The sequence below is a fragment of the Schistocerca piceifrons genome, chromosome 8, assembly GCF_021461385.2.
Source record: "Schistocerca piceifrons isolate TAMUIC-IGC-003096 chromosome 8, iqSchPice1.1, whole genome shotgun sequence".
Lineage (NCBI taxonomy): Eukaryota > Metazoa > Arthropoda > Insecta > Orthoptera > Acrididae > Schistocerca > Schistocerca piceifrons.
This window is the reverse complement of record NC_060145.1, coordinates 302,807,666-302,819,898: the sequence shown is the minus strand read 5'-3', so window position 1 is coordinate 302,819,898 and position 12,233 is coordinate 302,807,666. Positions and strand designations below refer to the sequence as shown.

Genomic DNA, 12,233 nt, shown 5'->3' with positions numbered 1-12,233 from the left:
GAGCAGCGCAGATATTCATAGGCGCCTGCAGAATGTCTATGGAGACCTTTAGTGAACAGAAGAACGGTTCGTCGTTGGGCGAGGCATCATCATCGCAGCAAAGGTGGCGCATATCAGTCCCATCTCCTGTGTGCCTGCTATGACTCCGTCAATGTGCACTTCAGCGTGTTCGTCGCCAGAAAAATGCAAGCGAACTTCTTCTTCTCCATGACAACGCAAGCCCTCACAAAACTGTACGCACCCTAGATGAGTTCACAAAACTTACCTAGTCTGTTCATTTTCATCCACTTACAGCCCGGGTATCACACCTTCCGACTTCCATCTTTTTAGCCAAATGAAGGATCCAGTCCACGGGAAGTAGTACATAGGTGATGGTGAGAATATTGATGCAGCCAAACGTTTGCTCCGACGTCGACCAGAAGAGTGATGCCATGCGATTATACAGGCCCTCCCAGTAAGGTGGTGTAAGGCCGTCGTATTTTACGGTGATTATGTTGAAAAGTAGGGTTTTGTAGCCAAAAGAGTGGGGAATGATATGGTGTATTGGACTCCTGAAGGAATCCAACCTGCTTTCAGAAAAAAAATTTGTTGCATTACTTAATGAACGTCTTCGTACTATGGGGGACATTTATCTGGACTTAAATGGTGCTTGTAGTAGTAGTCGCAGACACCAAGACATCTGTGAACTACATGAATATTATTAAAGACCTCCTGCATTCCTTCGTGCTGGATGCATTCACCGAAGGCGATGGCATCATACTAGAAAGGTTTGAGGAGCATGATAGTGAACTGACGTTGACATCTTGGTCACCAAATTAGCGTAATCTGAACCTGATGGAACACATCTGGCTTGATATCGGGCATAACTCCACGCTCATATACCACGGGCCCGTTATTTACGGGAATTACTGACTTGTGGTACAGCATGTTTCCGTAAACGTACCAACGACCTGTTGAATGATTGCCACGCTGAATTACTGATATATTACGTTTCAAGGTTGGACTCACCCTTTATTAAGTAGGTGGTCGTAATGTTTTGGCTCCTCAATGTATGTTTAGTACATACCACTTTAAATGGCCACGACGCCGGAAGTACTCATTTAGACATAACAGATTAACTTAAACACGAATATAGAATTGAGGTGGAACAAAGGTGATTGAATTCTTTTGAAAGAGCTGTGGAGGCTGAAGAACCTTGTACAGGAAAACTAAACGAATCTAATGTTACGAAAAACGTCATTCGCCGAAAGATACACACACCTTTCGTACAGATAGCGAAGCAATGAGACACTGTTAGCCGGCCGAAGTGGCCGTGCGGTTAAAGGCGCTGCAGTCTGGAACTGCAAGACCGCTACGGTCGCAGGTTCGAATCCTGCCTCGGGCATGGATGTTTGTGATGTCCTTAGGTTAGTTAGGTTTAACTAGTTCTAAGTTCTAGGGGACTAATGACCTCAGCAGTTGAGTCCCATAGTGCTCAGAGCCATTTTTTTGAGACACTGTTATCGCTGTCCTAAGGACCACGTCCTGCCTTGCACTTGAGTTCTTGGTCGTTTCTCTAAATGATTTACGGTGAAGTCTATTACTCTTCCTTTGAAAATGGCATACCAAATTACAGTTCCACTATTTCTTTAATTAGAGCTTTTATTCCGTCTAATTTACTTTAAACCCTAATATCCACTCATCACTCCCCCATTCTTTTTAGTTCAAAGGTGTGAAAAGATTTCAGACGGCTGATTGCCTACAAATTAGTGATATTAAAACAATAAATACCACACTTCTTTCCTAACAGCCGCAGGCGCATTTTCTTTGATGTTCCGGCAGATATTTTCAGTTTCGTTTTTGTAACGTGTAGCTGGAGTCAGCCAAAACAAATGATGCTCAACACATGCTTTCGCGACTCGAGGTGCCGTCGGGAAACATCGATTTGTTTCCCGTTACAAACAAAATTATTTTTAAAAGCGAAATTTTACGTGTCCATTCGTTAGAGCCGTACCAGATTAATCGAGTGGGATATTCGTTTTACCGATATGTGTTAACAGTAATGTTAAAACACGAAGAATAACGGCTACTCCAGGAGCGACTACGCAGCGCTGCTGCATGGCGGTAGTAGTAAAGGGGGGAACTGTTGTTGTTCTGTTAATACATGTCAATAAAAGGAATATCGCACTAGACTAATTTGGGACCACTCTATCGAAAAATAACGTAAAAGTCCACTTTAAAAATAATTTTGTAATGAGAAACAAACCTACACTTTCCGTCGACTATAGGCATCTCATGAAAAACGTCATGAGCAATGTTTGTTGGGATAACTCCAGCTGCACATTGCAAAAACTAAACTGTAAGTATCTTCCGAAATAACAGAGAAGATACGCCTGACACCCTGTATATAACAGACCGAGCAAATATGTTATTATCGTTATTTTTTCGAATATGGTACGGATTTGTTTACTCTTTGGCTTGGACGCCGATTGTACTTGCTTGGTGTTTGGAATAGGGGCCTATTTATGCCTGTGTCCATATCTGGATTTGAGAACTCTGCCCGAAGATGAGTAACGGAGTAATACCCGAAAATGCAATCACAATAAAATAAAATTTGAAAGCCACAAAAAAGTCCATGTTAAATACTTAGAGAAATTAACACACAATATACAGTGTTTTAGTTGCGGTCTTACGATGACTAATGCAGAAATTCTGTATTTCCAGAATCTAAATAACTGGCTGTTGGAACTCCGTCTGGGAGCATGGTTCATTCATGTCGAAGAAATCACTGTGACATTTGCGGCTGAGAAACTCCGTTTATCCCTTTTGCATGTTATCGCAATTTTTAAAACTTGTTTTCCTTCTTTGCTTGCTTATATTTCTAATTACTATAGTAAGTTCGAATTTGATGATTGTTTTCAGTGAGAAAGATATCCCAGTTATTGAGAGGCTTCTGTATAAAACTTGGAAGGCAATTGCGTCTTTCTTTATACTGTTGTCTATTTACAGATTCTCATCTTCCTCTTTTGTCCAGTTTTTCACAGTACAACATGAATTTGTATTTAGTGCAAGACAATCTGTCGATTCCTGAGTGCTCTATTACAGTGTGGCGAAGAAATCACGTGTGACTTTTTTGTTTGTGGCGAAGGAGATTTAACGTTTCTATTCTCAAACAGATCGAAATTCTTCTTTGTTACAGGCAAGATGCCGGCCCTCCGTACGCCAACATCATGTACGACCGCCGCGTCGTACGTGGAAGCACATTTGCTCAGCATCCTATCCCGGTAAGTGGAACGTAGGTTATCGTCAGCTGTCAAGTAGCCACGAACGCAGAACCAGTGCCACACGAGTACTCTGTGACGTATGGCTTTGTGTGACTATATCATTCTGTGATTTTGTCTCCTTCCTGCTATAATTTCCCATCTCTTGAGTTTTCTCTTCAAATTAAAACACCCTGGCTCACCCAATACAACTTACCAACTTGCATGATTTCGTAAGCAGTCTATTCAACATTATATAATATTTCAAAGTATTGGGCGTCAAAACGATGAACAACATGAATTCCGTATAAAAAATTACTTATATTGATTTTTGTGCTTGTTGTGGTGGACATCGAATCTTATAATTTTTTCTCTTCTTATGGATGGGTTTATGTTGCTTCAGATACTAATGTTCTTACTAAGTTTTAATTTTTAAAATATACCGATAGCTACACACTCTACATTTTACTCATTTTCAATTTACATTGAGAACTTGTGCCGAGTAACTAACAACACCATTCCCTGTAACCTGAACATCAGGAATTCCGTGTATAAATTACTTATATTAATTTTTGTACTTGTTGTGGTGGACATCGAATCTTATAATTTTTTCTCTTCTTATGGATGGGTTTATGTTGCTTCAGATACTAATGTTCTTACTAAGTTTTAATTTTTTAAATATACCGATAGTTACACACACTACATTTTACCCATTTTCAATTCACATTGAGAACTTGTGCCGAGTAACTAACAACACCATTCCCTATAGCCTTAATGTATAGCACAAATGAAGCCTACAGTAGGTGGCACCTAAATGCCTTATGTCACGCAACGATATGTGTACACCGATATTAAATTATATCTTTTTATCATTTTTATGCATTTTACGAACTGTTCCTTTCACAAAAAAGAAAGTGATTTTGCATTTGAACAATAAATTGCTAGCAGCTTTAGAAAGTTGGGAACTTATGTCTAAAAAAGAACTATTTTGACAACGTTTATCGCCACTTAAAATTTATGCTGAATTGTTAATGAAATATTTTAACAAATTTCATAGAAATTTCCTTCGTTAAACAGCAAATACGTGATTTTCAATAGATTAATTAACGCATTTAAAATTAATTACAACTTCTGCTATTGTAGCCACAGCATTTCAACATAGGTACGTAGATAGAAACGAAAATATCTTCTGAGCTTTGTTATAAAATATTATAAAAGAACAGCATAAAAATGAATTTGATCCAATCATCATAAATTATGTACAGTTTGGTTCTTTCGTCTCTAAACACTCTGCCTGATAAAAAAGTGAAACAAGCGGAAGAAATGGTCGGTTGTCAATTTAATTTCGTGCGTGAGACACATCGGCGGGTACGTATATGATAATAGTAGCAATTATTTGACAGAGTGCGGGTACAGTGGGTGATTTTTTTTCCACCGTTAACAAACTCTAGGGATTGATCCATGAGTGGATACGGAACAAAAAAGGTCCAATGAAATTCTGTCCGAAAATGCATGGTTTTGATGCTAGAGACCGTCTATTCGACATACTTTGTTGCAGAGACTGCGGTCTAATACAGGCTGTGTCCTGCATCCATAGTTACAGTATGCATGGTTTCCTCCTAGAGGGTGGTTCTGCTCCTCATACGTCATGCCCGATCGCCCTCTCCTGCCGTAATAATTGGTGATATTGGTCAGATTCACTTCTCTTGCCGACTCACCTTCTAGTGGATGTGATCTGTATTCGAATCGAGAGCTCACTGGCTTGGTGTTTACTTACGGTAAGGGAAATGGCAACGGCGTGCATAGAGGTTGTATCAAGAGACCTACGCCCACCGATAACAACCACAGCATTCACTGTTTGCAACAGTGTTTCGCCGTTTGATTGAGACAGGGTCGTTTCAGGAAGCAGGAAATAATGAAGGACGTACCCGAAACGTTGGGACACCAGACTTTGAGGAAAATTTGATTAACACTGTGTAAGGCGACCGCCGTATCAGTACCAGGCGTTGGCCCGCCAGTACAGAGTAGGCCAGACGACTGCGTGGAACAGTTTACATGAGAATTGTTACCATATCACTTATAGGGATTACTAGCGACAGACCTTCCAAATCTGGAGCGCTTTTGTCACTGGTTTCTTCACCAGACAACCACGATTCCGGGAATTGTGTCATCCATCCTGTTCACAGATGAGGCCACCTTTAAGAGAAGCGGTATCTTCAACTTTCACAACAGTCATCTATGAGATAGTATGCAGAGCCCCCACGGTATGGTGACAGCGAATCATGAGCTTTGGTGCAGCTGCAATGTGTGGACCGGGAAAATTGGCGACCATATTTTGGGACCAGTCTTCCTTCCACATCGCCCACTAGGCCGCAGTCGGCCGCTGTGGCCGAGCGGTTCTAGGCTCTTCAGTTCGGAACCGAACTGCTGCTACGGTCATGGATGTGTGTGATGTCCTTAGGTAAGTTAGGTTTAAGTAGTTCTAAGTGTAGGGTACTGATGGCCTTAGATGTTAAGTCCCATAGTGCTTAGAGCCATTTGAATTAGCCGGAACTATCGGCGTTTCTTGCGGTTGACTTTGGCTCTCCTGCTGGAAGAAGTGTCATTGATGTTTCGAAGGCTTATGTGGCTCCTGCATAATTGTGCTCCAGCCCACGAGAGGGTGCAGTTACATGGCCTGCACGTTCACCGGATCTCAACCCGTGCGATTTGTGGTTATGACGCCACCTCAAAAGTATCGTGTATGCAGAGTGCACTCCATATGTGGAGACAATAGAGTAACGTACTCATGCTGCCTTTGACACTATTCGGATGAAGCCTGCCCATTTGAACGTGTGAGACAGAACATGCTACGGCGCATACACGCATGCGTTGAGGCAGATGGAAACCGTTTTCAACACATACCGTAACTGTGGCTGCAGTCTCTGTAACTAAGTATGATTAAATAAATGTCTCTATTATGAAAACGATGCATTTCCGAATAGAAGTTCATCAGACTCTTTTGTTCCGTATCCTCTCATCGATCAGACCGTGGAGTTTGTACATGGTGGAAAAAATCTTCCTGCATAAGGGGCGTGATCAGCGTCAGGTGGGGGATCACTGGGAGCACACGGGGATGCCGCGTACCCGTGTGAGACAGCGTTATCAGACCTGATACCGTTTAAAAGAGGTACCAAGCATATCGGAATCGCTTCACACTTGTGCCTACTATCCAAGAACAAGTAACGGACTCCGTTCAACATTGTATGTCTCGCCGCAGCATTGGTAGGAGGCTAGCAACAACTGGACTAGAGAAATACTGCTTTGCGTAGGCAGCCGTTGCCACCACAACACAAACGGCTGCGTTTGAATTGGTGCCGTGACTGAGAGGCAGCCCTGCCGATGAATGGCGTCGCACTGTGTTCACCGACGAATCGCGGTTTTGGAGCGCCCCCGACGACCATCGTCGGCGAGCATGTCGTTGACCTCGGGAGGGGTCCCTTTCTTCCAGTATTTTGGAAAAGTGCAGTGATGTTACTCTTAGTGTCATGGTGTTGGGCGCCATTAGTATCATTTGAGGCCATTATTGGTAATGGTTGAGGAAACTGTGACGGCACAACAGAACGCCATGGACATCCTGTCTCCCCCCGTGTTGTCAATATCTATATTTACATCTACAACTTCCTGATTACTAGGCAATTGACAGTTAAGTGCGTGGTAGAGGCTTCATCGAAACAGCTTTCATCTACATTTTCACACAGCGCGCGCTAAAAACAAACATTTAGATATTTCCGTGCGAGCTCTGATTTCTGTTATTTTATCATGGCGATCATTTCTCCCTCTGTACGTAGGCGCCAGCAAAATATTTTCACACTCTGAGGAGAAAGCTGGTGACTGAAATTTCACGACAAGGTCCTGCCACAGCGAAAAACGCCTTTGTTTAAGTGAGTAGGACCCCCAATTCGTGTATCATATCCGTGGCACTCTCTCCCATATTTCGCGATAGTACAAAACGAGCTGCCCTTCCTTGAACTTTTACGAAGTCCTCCGTTAATGCTCTATGCTCTTTGATGCGGATACCACAAAGCACAGCGATGCTCCAGAACAGGGCGGACAAGCATAGTGTAAGCAAAAAAAAAAAAAAAAAAAAAAAAGGCTCTGAGCACTATGGGACTTAACTTCTGAGGTCATCAGTCCCCTAGAACTTAGAACTACTTAAACCTAACTAACCTAAGGACAGCACACACATCCATGCCCGAGGCAGGATTCGAACCTGCGACAGTAGCGGTCGCGCGGTTCCAGACTGTAGGGCCTAGAACCGCTCGGCCACCCCAGCCGGCATAGTGTAAGCAGTTTCATTACTAAACCTGTTACATTTTCTACTTGTTCTGCCAATAAATCACAATCTTTGGTCTCCTTTCCTCGCAACAGTATCTACGTGATGGTTTCAACTTAAATTGTTCATGAAACTTTCCTGGCAGATTAAAACTGTGTGCCGGACCGAGGCTCGAACTAGGAACCTTTGCCTTTCGCGGGCAAGTGCTCAACCATCTGGAAGATAGGAGACGACGTACTGGTGGAATCAAAGTTGTGCGGAGAGTTAGTAAGTCGTGCTTAGGTAGCTCAGATGGCAGAGCGCTTGCTCGCGGAAGGCAATGGTCCCGAGTTCGAGTCTCGGTCCGGCTCACAGTTTTAATCTGCCAGGAAGTTTCATATCAGCGCACACTCCGCTGTAGACTGAAAATTTCTTTCTAGAAACATCCCACAGACTGTGGCAAAGCCATATCTCCGCAATATCCTTTCTTCCAGCAGTGCTAGTTCTGCGAGGTTCGCTGAAGAGCTTCTGTGAAGTTTGGAAAGCAGGAGACGAGGTACTGGCGGAAGTAAAACTGTGAGGACGGGGCGTGAGTCGTGCTTGGGTACCTCAGGTGGTAGAGCACTTGCCCGCGAAAGGAAAAGGTCCCGAGTTCGAGTCTCGGTCCGGCATACAGTTTTAATCTGCCAGGAAAGTTTCATATCAGCGCACACTCCGCCGCAGAGTGAAAATCTCATCATGGAAACATCCCCTAGGCTGTGGCTAAGCCATGTCTCCCGTTCTTCCAGAAGTGCTAGTTCTGCTAGGTTCGCAGAAGAGCTTCTGTGAACTTTGGAAAGTAGGAGTCGAAGTACTGGCGGAAGTAAAGCTGTGACGACGGGGCGTGAGTTGTGCTTGGGTACCTCAGATGGTAGAGCACCTGCCCGCGAATAGCAAAGGTCCCGAGTTCCAGTCTCGGTGTGGCATACAATTTTAATCTGCCAGGAAAGTTTCATAACAGCGCACACTCCGCTGCATAGTGAAAATCTCAATCTGTAAATTGTTCTTAGTTGTAACCCTGAGCGTTTAGTTGAGTTTACAGCTTTCTATTTGTGTGTTTTATCGAGGAAATCTCACCCAAGGGTATCGTGGTGCCACTCTTCAACAAGACAATGCTCGTCGGCTCGTGTCATGTATATCTGTGAACTGGCTGCGTGATCATAATGCACTCCCCTGGTCAGCAAGATACGCAGATGTGTCCTCCATAGAGCTTGTGTGGGACCTGCTAGAGGTCGACTCTCTCGTAGTGCCACTGTCGAGGATATCACGGACAAGTTTCGCCTGTTATGGGCCGGCTCATCTCAGGAGAGAATAGAAAAACTTTATGAAAACTTTCCCAAACGAATCAGTGCATGTGCCCAGGCTAGAGGGGTGCACGACACACAGATAAGTAGGCTCAGAGTGCCGGGTTCTTTGCAAGTTTCATTTCGTTTCCTCCTATCCTTCTGGGTGCTCCACATTTTGTCACTTTGTGTATGTCCATACTCGGCATGACTACTAGTGACAAATACTATTTTTCAACTTTCTCTTATTTCCGTGCAAAAAAAAAGAGAAACAAGGGAATAACACATTTATCACATGTTTACTTTTGCATCATTACGTACTGTTTATGACTGATCGTTGGAGAATTATGTGATATGAAGCTCACAGCCGCGGAAAAACCATTTAAACGATTATGATACGAATCAGAACAACAATGCGATGACTAACAAAACGTCACCATTTACTCAAGCGCGTCAGTCATCAGACTAGCTTTTACCGACATATTAGTCGATATCATAGTTTAAAGAAATGATATTTTAAACCAAAATGGTCTCTTTCGGCATTTTTCTCTTCTCCAAATTACTCCCCAGGTAAACGCTTGCAACCGTTTTATCATTATTAAATGGTTATAGCCTTTTACATATTTGTTCTAATTGATATTATTTATTTCTTAGTTACACATTTACAACGATTCATAAAATATTTTCAACAACTTGCAATGAAGCCACAACGGATCACGATACATTTTCGACAGTATATACACTACTGGCCATTAAAATTGCTACACCAAGAAGAAATGCAGATGATAAACGGGTATTCATTGGAGAAATGTATTATACGAAAACTGACATGTGATTACATTTTCACGCACTTTGGGTGCATAGATCCTGAGATATCGGTACCCACATCTGGCCGTAATAACGGCCTTGATACGCCTGGGCATTGAGTGAAACAGAGCTTGGATGGTGTGTACAGGTACAGCTGCCCATGCAGCTTCAACACGGTACCACAGTTCGTCAAGAGTAGTGACTGGCGTATTGTGATGAGGCAGTTGCTCGACCAACCTTGATCAGATGTTTTCAATTGCTGAGAGATCTGGAGAATGTGCTGGCCAGGGCAGCAATCGAACATTTTCTGTATCCAGAAAGGCCCGGACAGGACCTGCAACATGCGGCCGTGCATTATCCTGCTGAACTGTAGGGTTTCGCAGGGATCGAATGAAGGGTAGAGCCACGGGTCGTAAAACGTCTGAAATGTAACGTCCACTGTTCAAAGTGCCGTCAATGCGAACAAGAGGTGACCGAGACGTGTTACCATTGGCACCCCATACCATCACGCCGGATGATTCGCCAGTATGACGAATACACGCTTCCAATTTGCGTTCACCGCGATGTCGCCAAACATGGATGCGACCACCATGAAGCTGTAAACAGAACCTGGATTCATTCGAAAAAATGACGTTTTGCCATTCGTGCACCCAGGTTCGTCGTTGAGTACACCATCGCAGGTGCTCCTGTCTGTGATGCAGCGTCAAGGGTAACCGTAGCCATGGTCTCCGAGCTGATAGTCCATGCTGCAGCAAACGTCGTCGATCTGTTCGTGCAGGTGGTTGTTGTCTTGCAAAAGTCCCCATCTGTTGACTCAAGGATCGAGACGTGGCTGCACGATCCGTTACAGTCATGCGGATAAGATGCCTGTTATCTCGTCTGCTAGTGATACGAGGCCGTTGGGATCCAGCACGGCGTTCCGTATTATCCTCCTGAACCCAGGGGTTCCATAGTTTGCTAACAGTCATTGGATCTCGACCAACGTGAGAAGCAATGTCGCCATACGATAAACCGGAATCGCGATGGGCTACAATCCGACCTTACACGAGGCATCACAACAACGTTTCACCAGGCAATGCTGGTCAACTGCTGTTTGTGTATGAGAAATCGGTTGGAAACTTACCTCATGTCAGCACGTTGTAGGCGTCGCCGCCGGCGCCAACCTTGTGTGAATGCTCTGAAAAGCTAATCATTTGCATATCACAGCATCTCCTTCCTGTCGGTTAAATTTCGTGCCTGTAGCACGTCATCTTCGTGGTGTAGCTATTTTAATGGCCAGTAGTGTACAAATTTTACGAAACGTCCAGCAACACATTTTAACGCAAGTACGATACCATTGCGTTGCTTCTGTTAGCATGACTGTAGGTCGATTGTCCTTCGACCATCGTTGATTATTATGGCTGTCTTTGTCCCCAACTGACAATAGAAGCACGTAACTATTAGTATTTAAGGAGTGACAGCATTCAAATACCGTAGCATCTTGTGAGCGCTGAATTATCTGCAGGTTAAAAAAGTACAAACATTCGGCATGTAATGTTCGCCATACATGTATTCCCGAACATCGAGTAGTGCAGAAGGGAGTACGTAGTGTGGTGTTGGTAATGTGCTGCTATTTTCTACGCACTTTGTTGACCTCCTACCTGAGATGATGTGTTCTTAGTAATTGGTTAATAGCTTTCAAACGAAATGCACTAGGAAAAAAAAAAAGAATGAAAGAAAAGCGACACTCCGAATGCGTTATATCGGAACCTACCACTAGCATTATTCAGCAGAAAGACAAGCACTGCGATGGAAATAGCAGTAAAGGCAGTTATATGCTACCACTAGCATTATTCAGCAGAAATACAAGCACTGCGATGGAAATAGCACTAAAGGCAGTTATATGCACCGATTTTGCTTTAGGAGAGACGTATGGCCGTTCAAACAAAAATAAAGTTACCTGATACAATCATAGTCGCTGGCACTGATAAAATCGCCGCGAAGAACATCCAGTGGCGAATACCTTGGCAGAGTTTCTTAGAAGACAGTGTACGCAGAGCTTAGACATTCGGTGTTAAAAGGATAAACAGCCTAAAGAGAAACTATGTTTTATTAGCGAAAAATAAAATCGAATGCCTTAAATATATTTTATTTAGGAAAACTTTGGAAAAGAGTGTGTGTCTGTAGGAAACTTTTTTCTTCAAACGACCGTTTTTGCTGATTCTAATGACGCTGATCTTTTCTTCTTAGTCATCCAGTATCAGAGGAAAGAAAAATTGATTTCGTTCGTTGTACTGGTTGTAACTGATGAGCTTTGTCCTTTAGTGGTTAATATAAACATAACTTCTTTTTGTTTCATATGGCAGCTGTGGCGCAATGTCAGCAGACAACAATACCCTTCGCCGTGTGTATCAGTATATTTAGTCCAGTTTATACATAAGTAGTGCTCAGTGTGAACAAAGATCACAAACAAAAATGGCATGGAGAGTGGCACAGTGACGTATCTTACGTCCGATGCTCCTCGCTACTTAAAGTAACTATCATGGTGGAAAACGGCAGTAGCTCTCTGTAGCTGTTCAAAGACGTCGTCGT

General features: G+C 43.3%; 1 protein-coding gene across 1 annotated transcript in view; it reads left to right on the top strand.

Moving 5' to 3' along the window:
* LOC124712287 (radial spoke head protein 3 homolog) overlaps window positions 1-12,233 on the top strand; it is a 465,651-nt gene that overhangs the window by 265,039 nt on the left and 188,379 nt on the right. Inside the window, exon 2 of the mRNA XM_047242581.1 lies at window positions 3,179-3,263. Within this exon, the coding sequence (XP_047098537.1) occupies window positions 3,179-3,263 (85 nt within the window). The remainder of the gene's footprint in view (window positions 1-3,178; window positions 3,264-12,233) is intronic.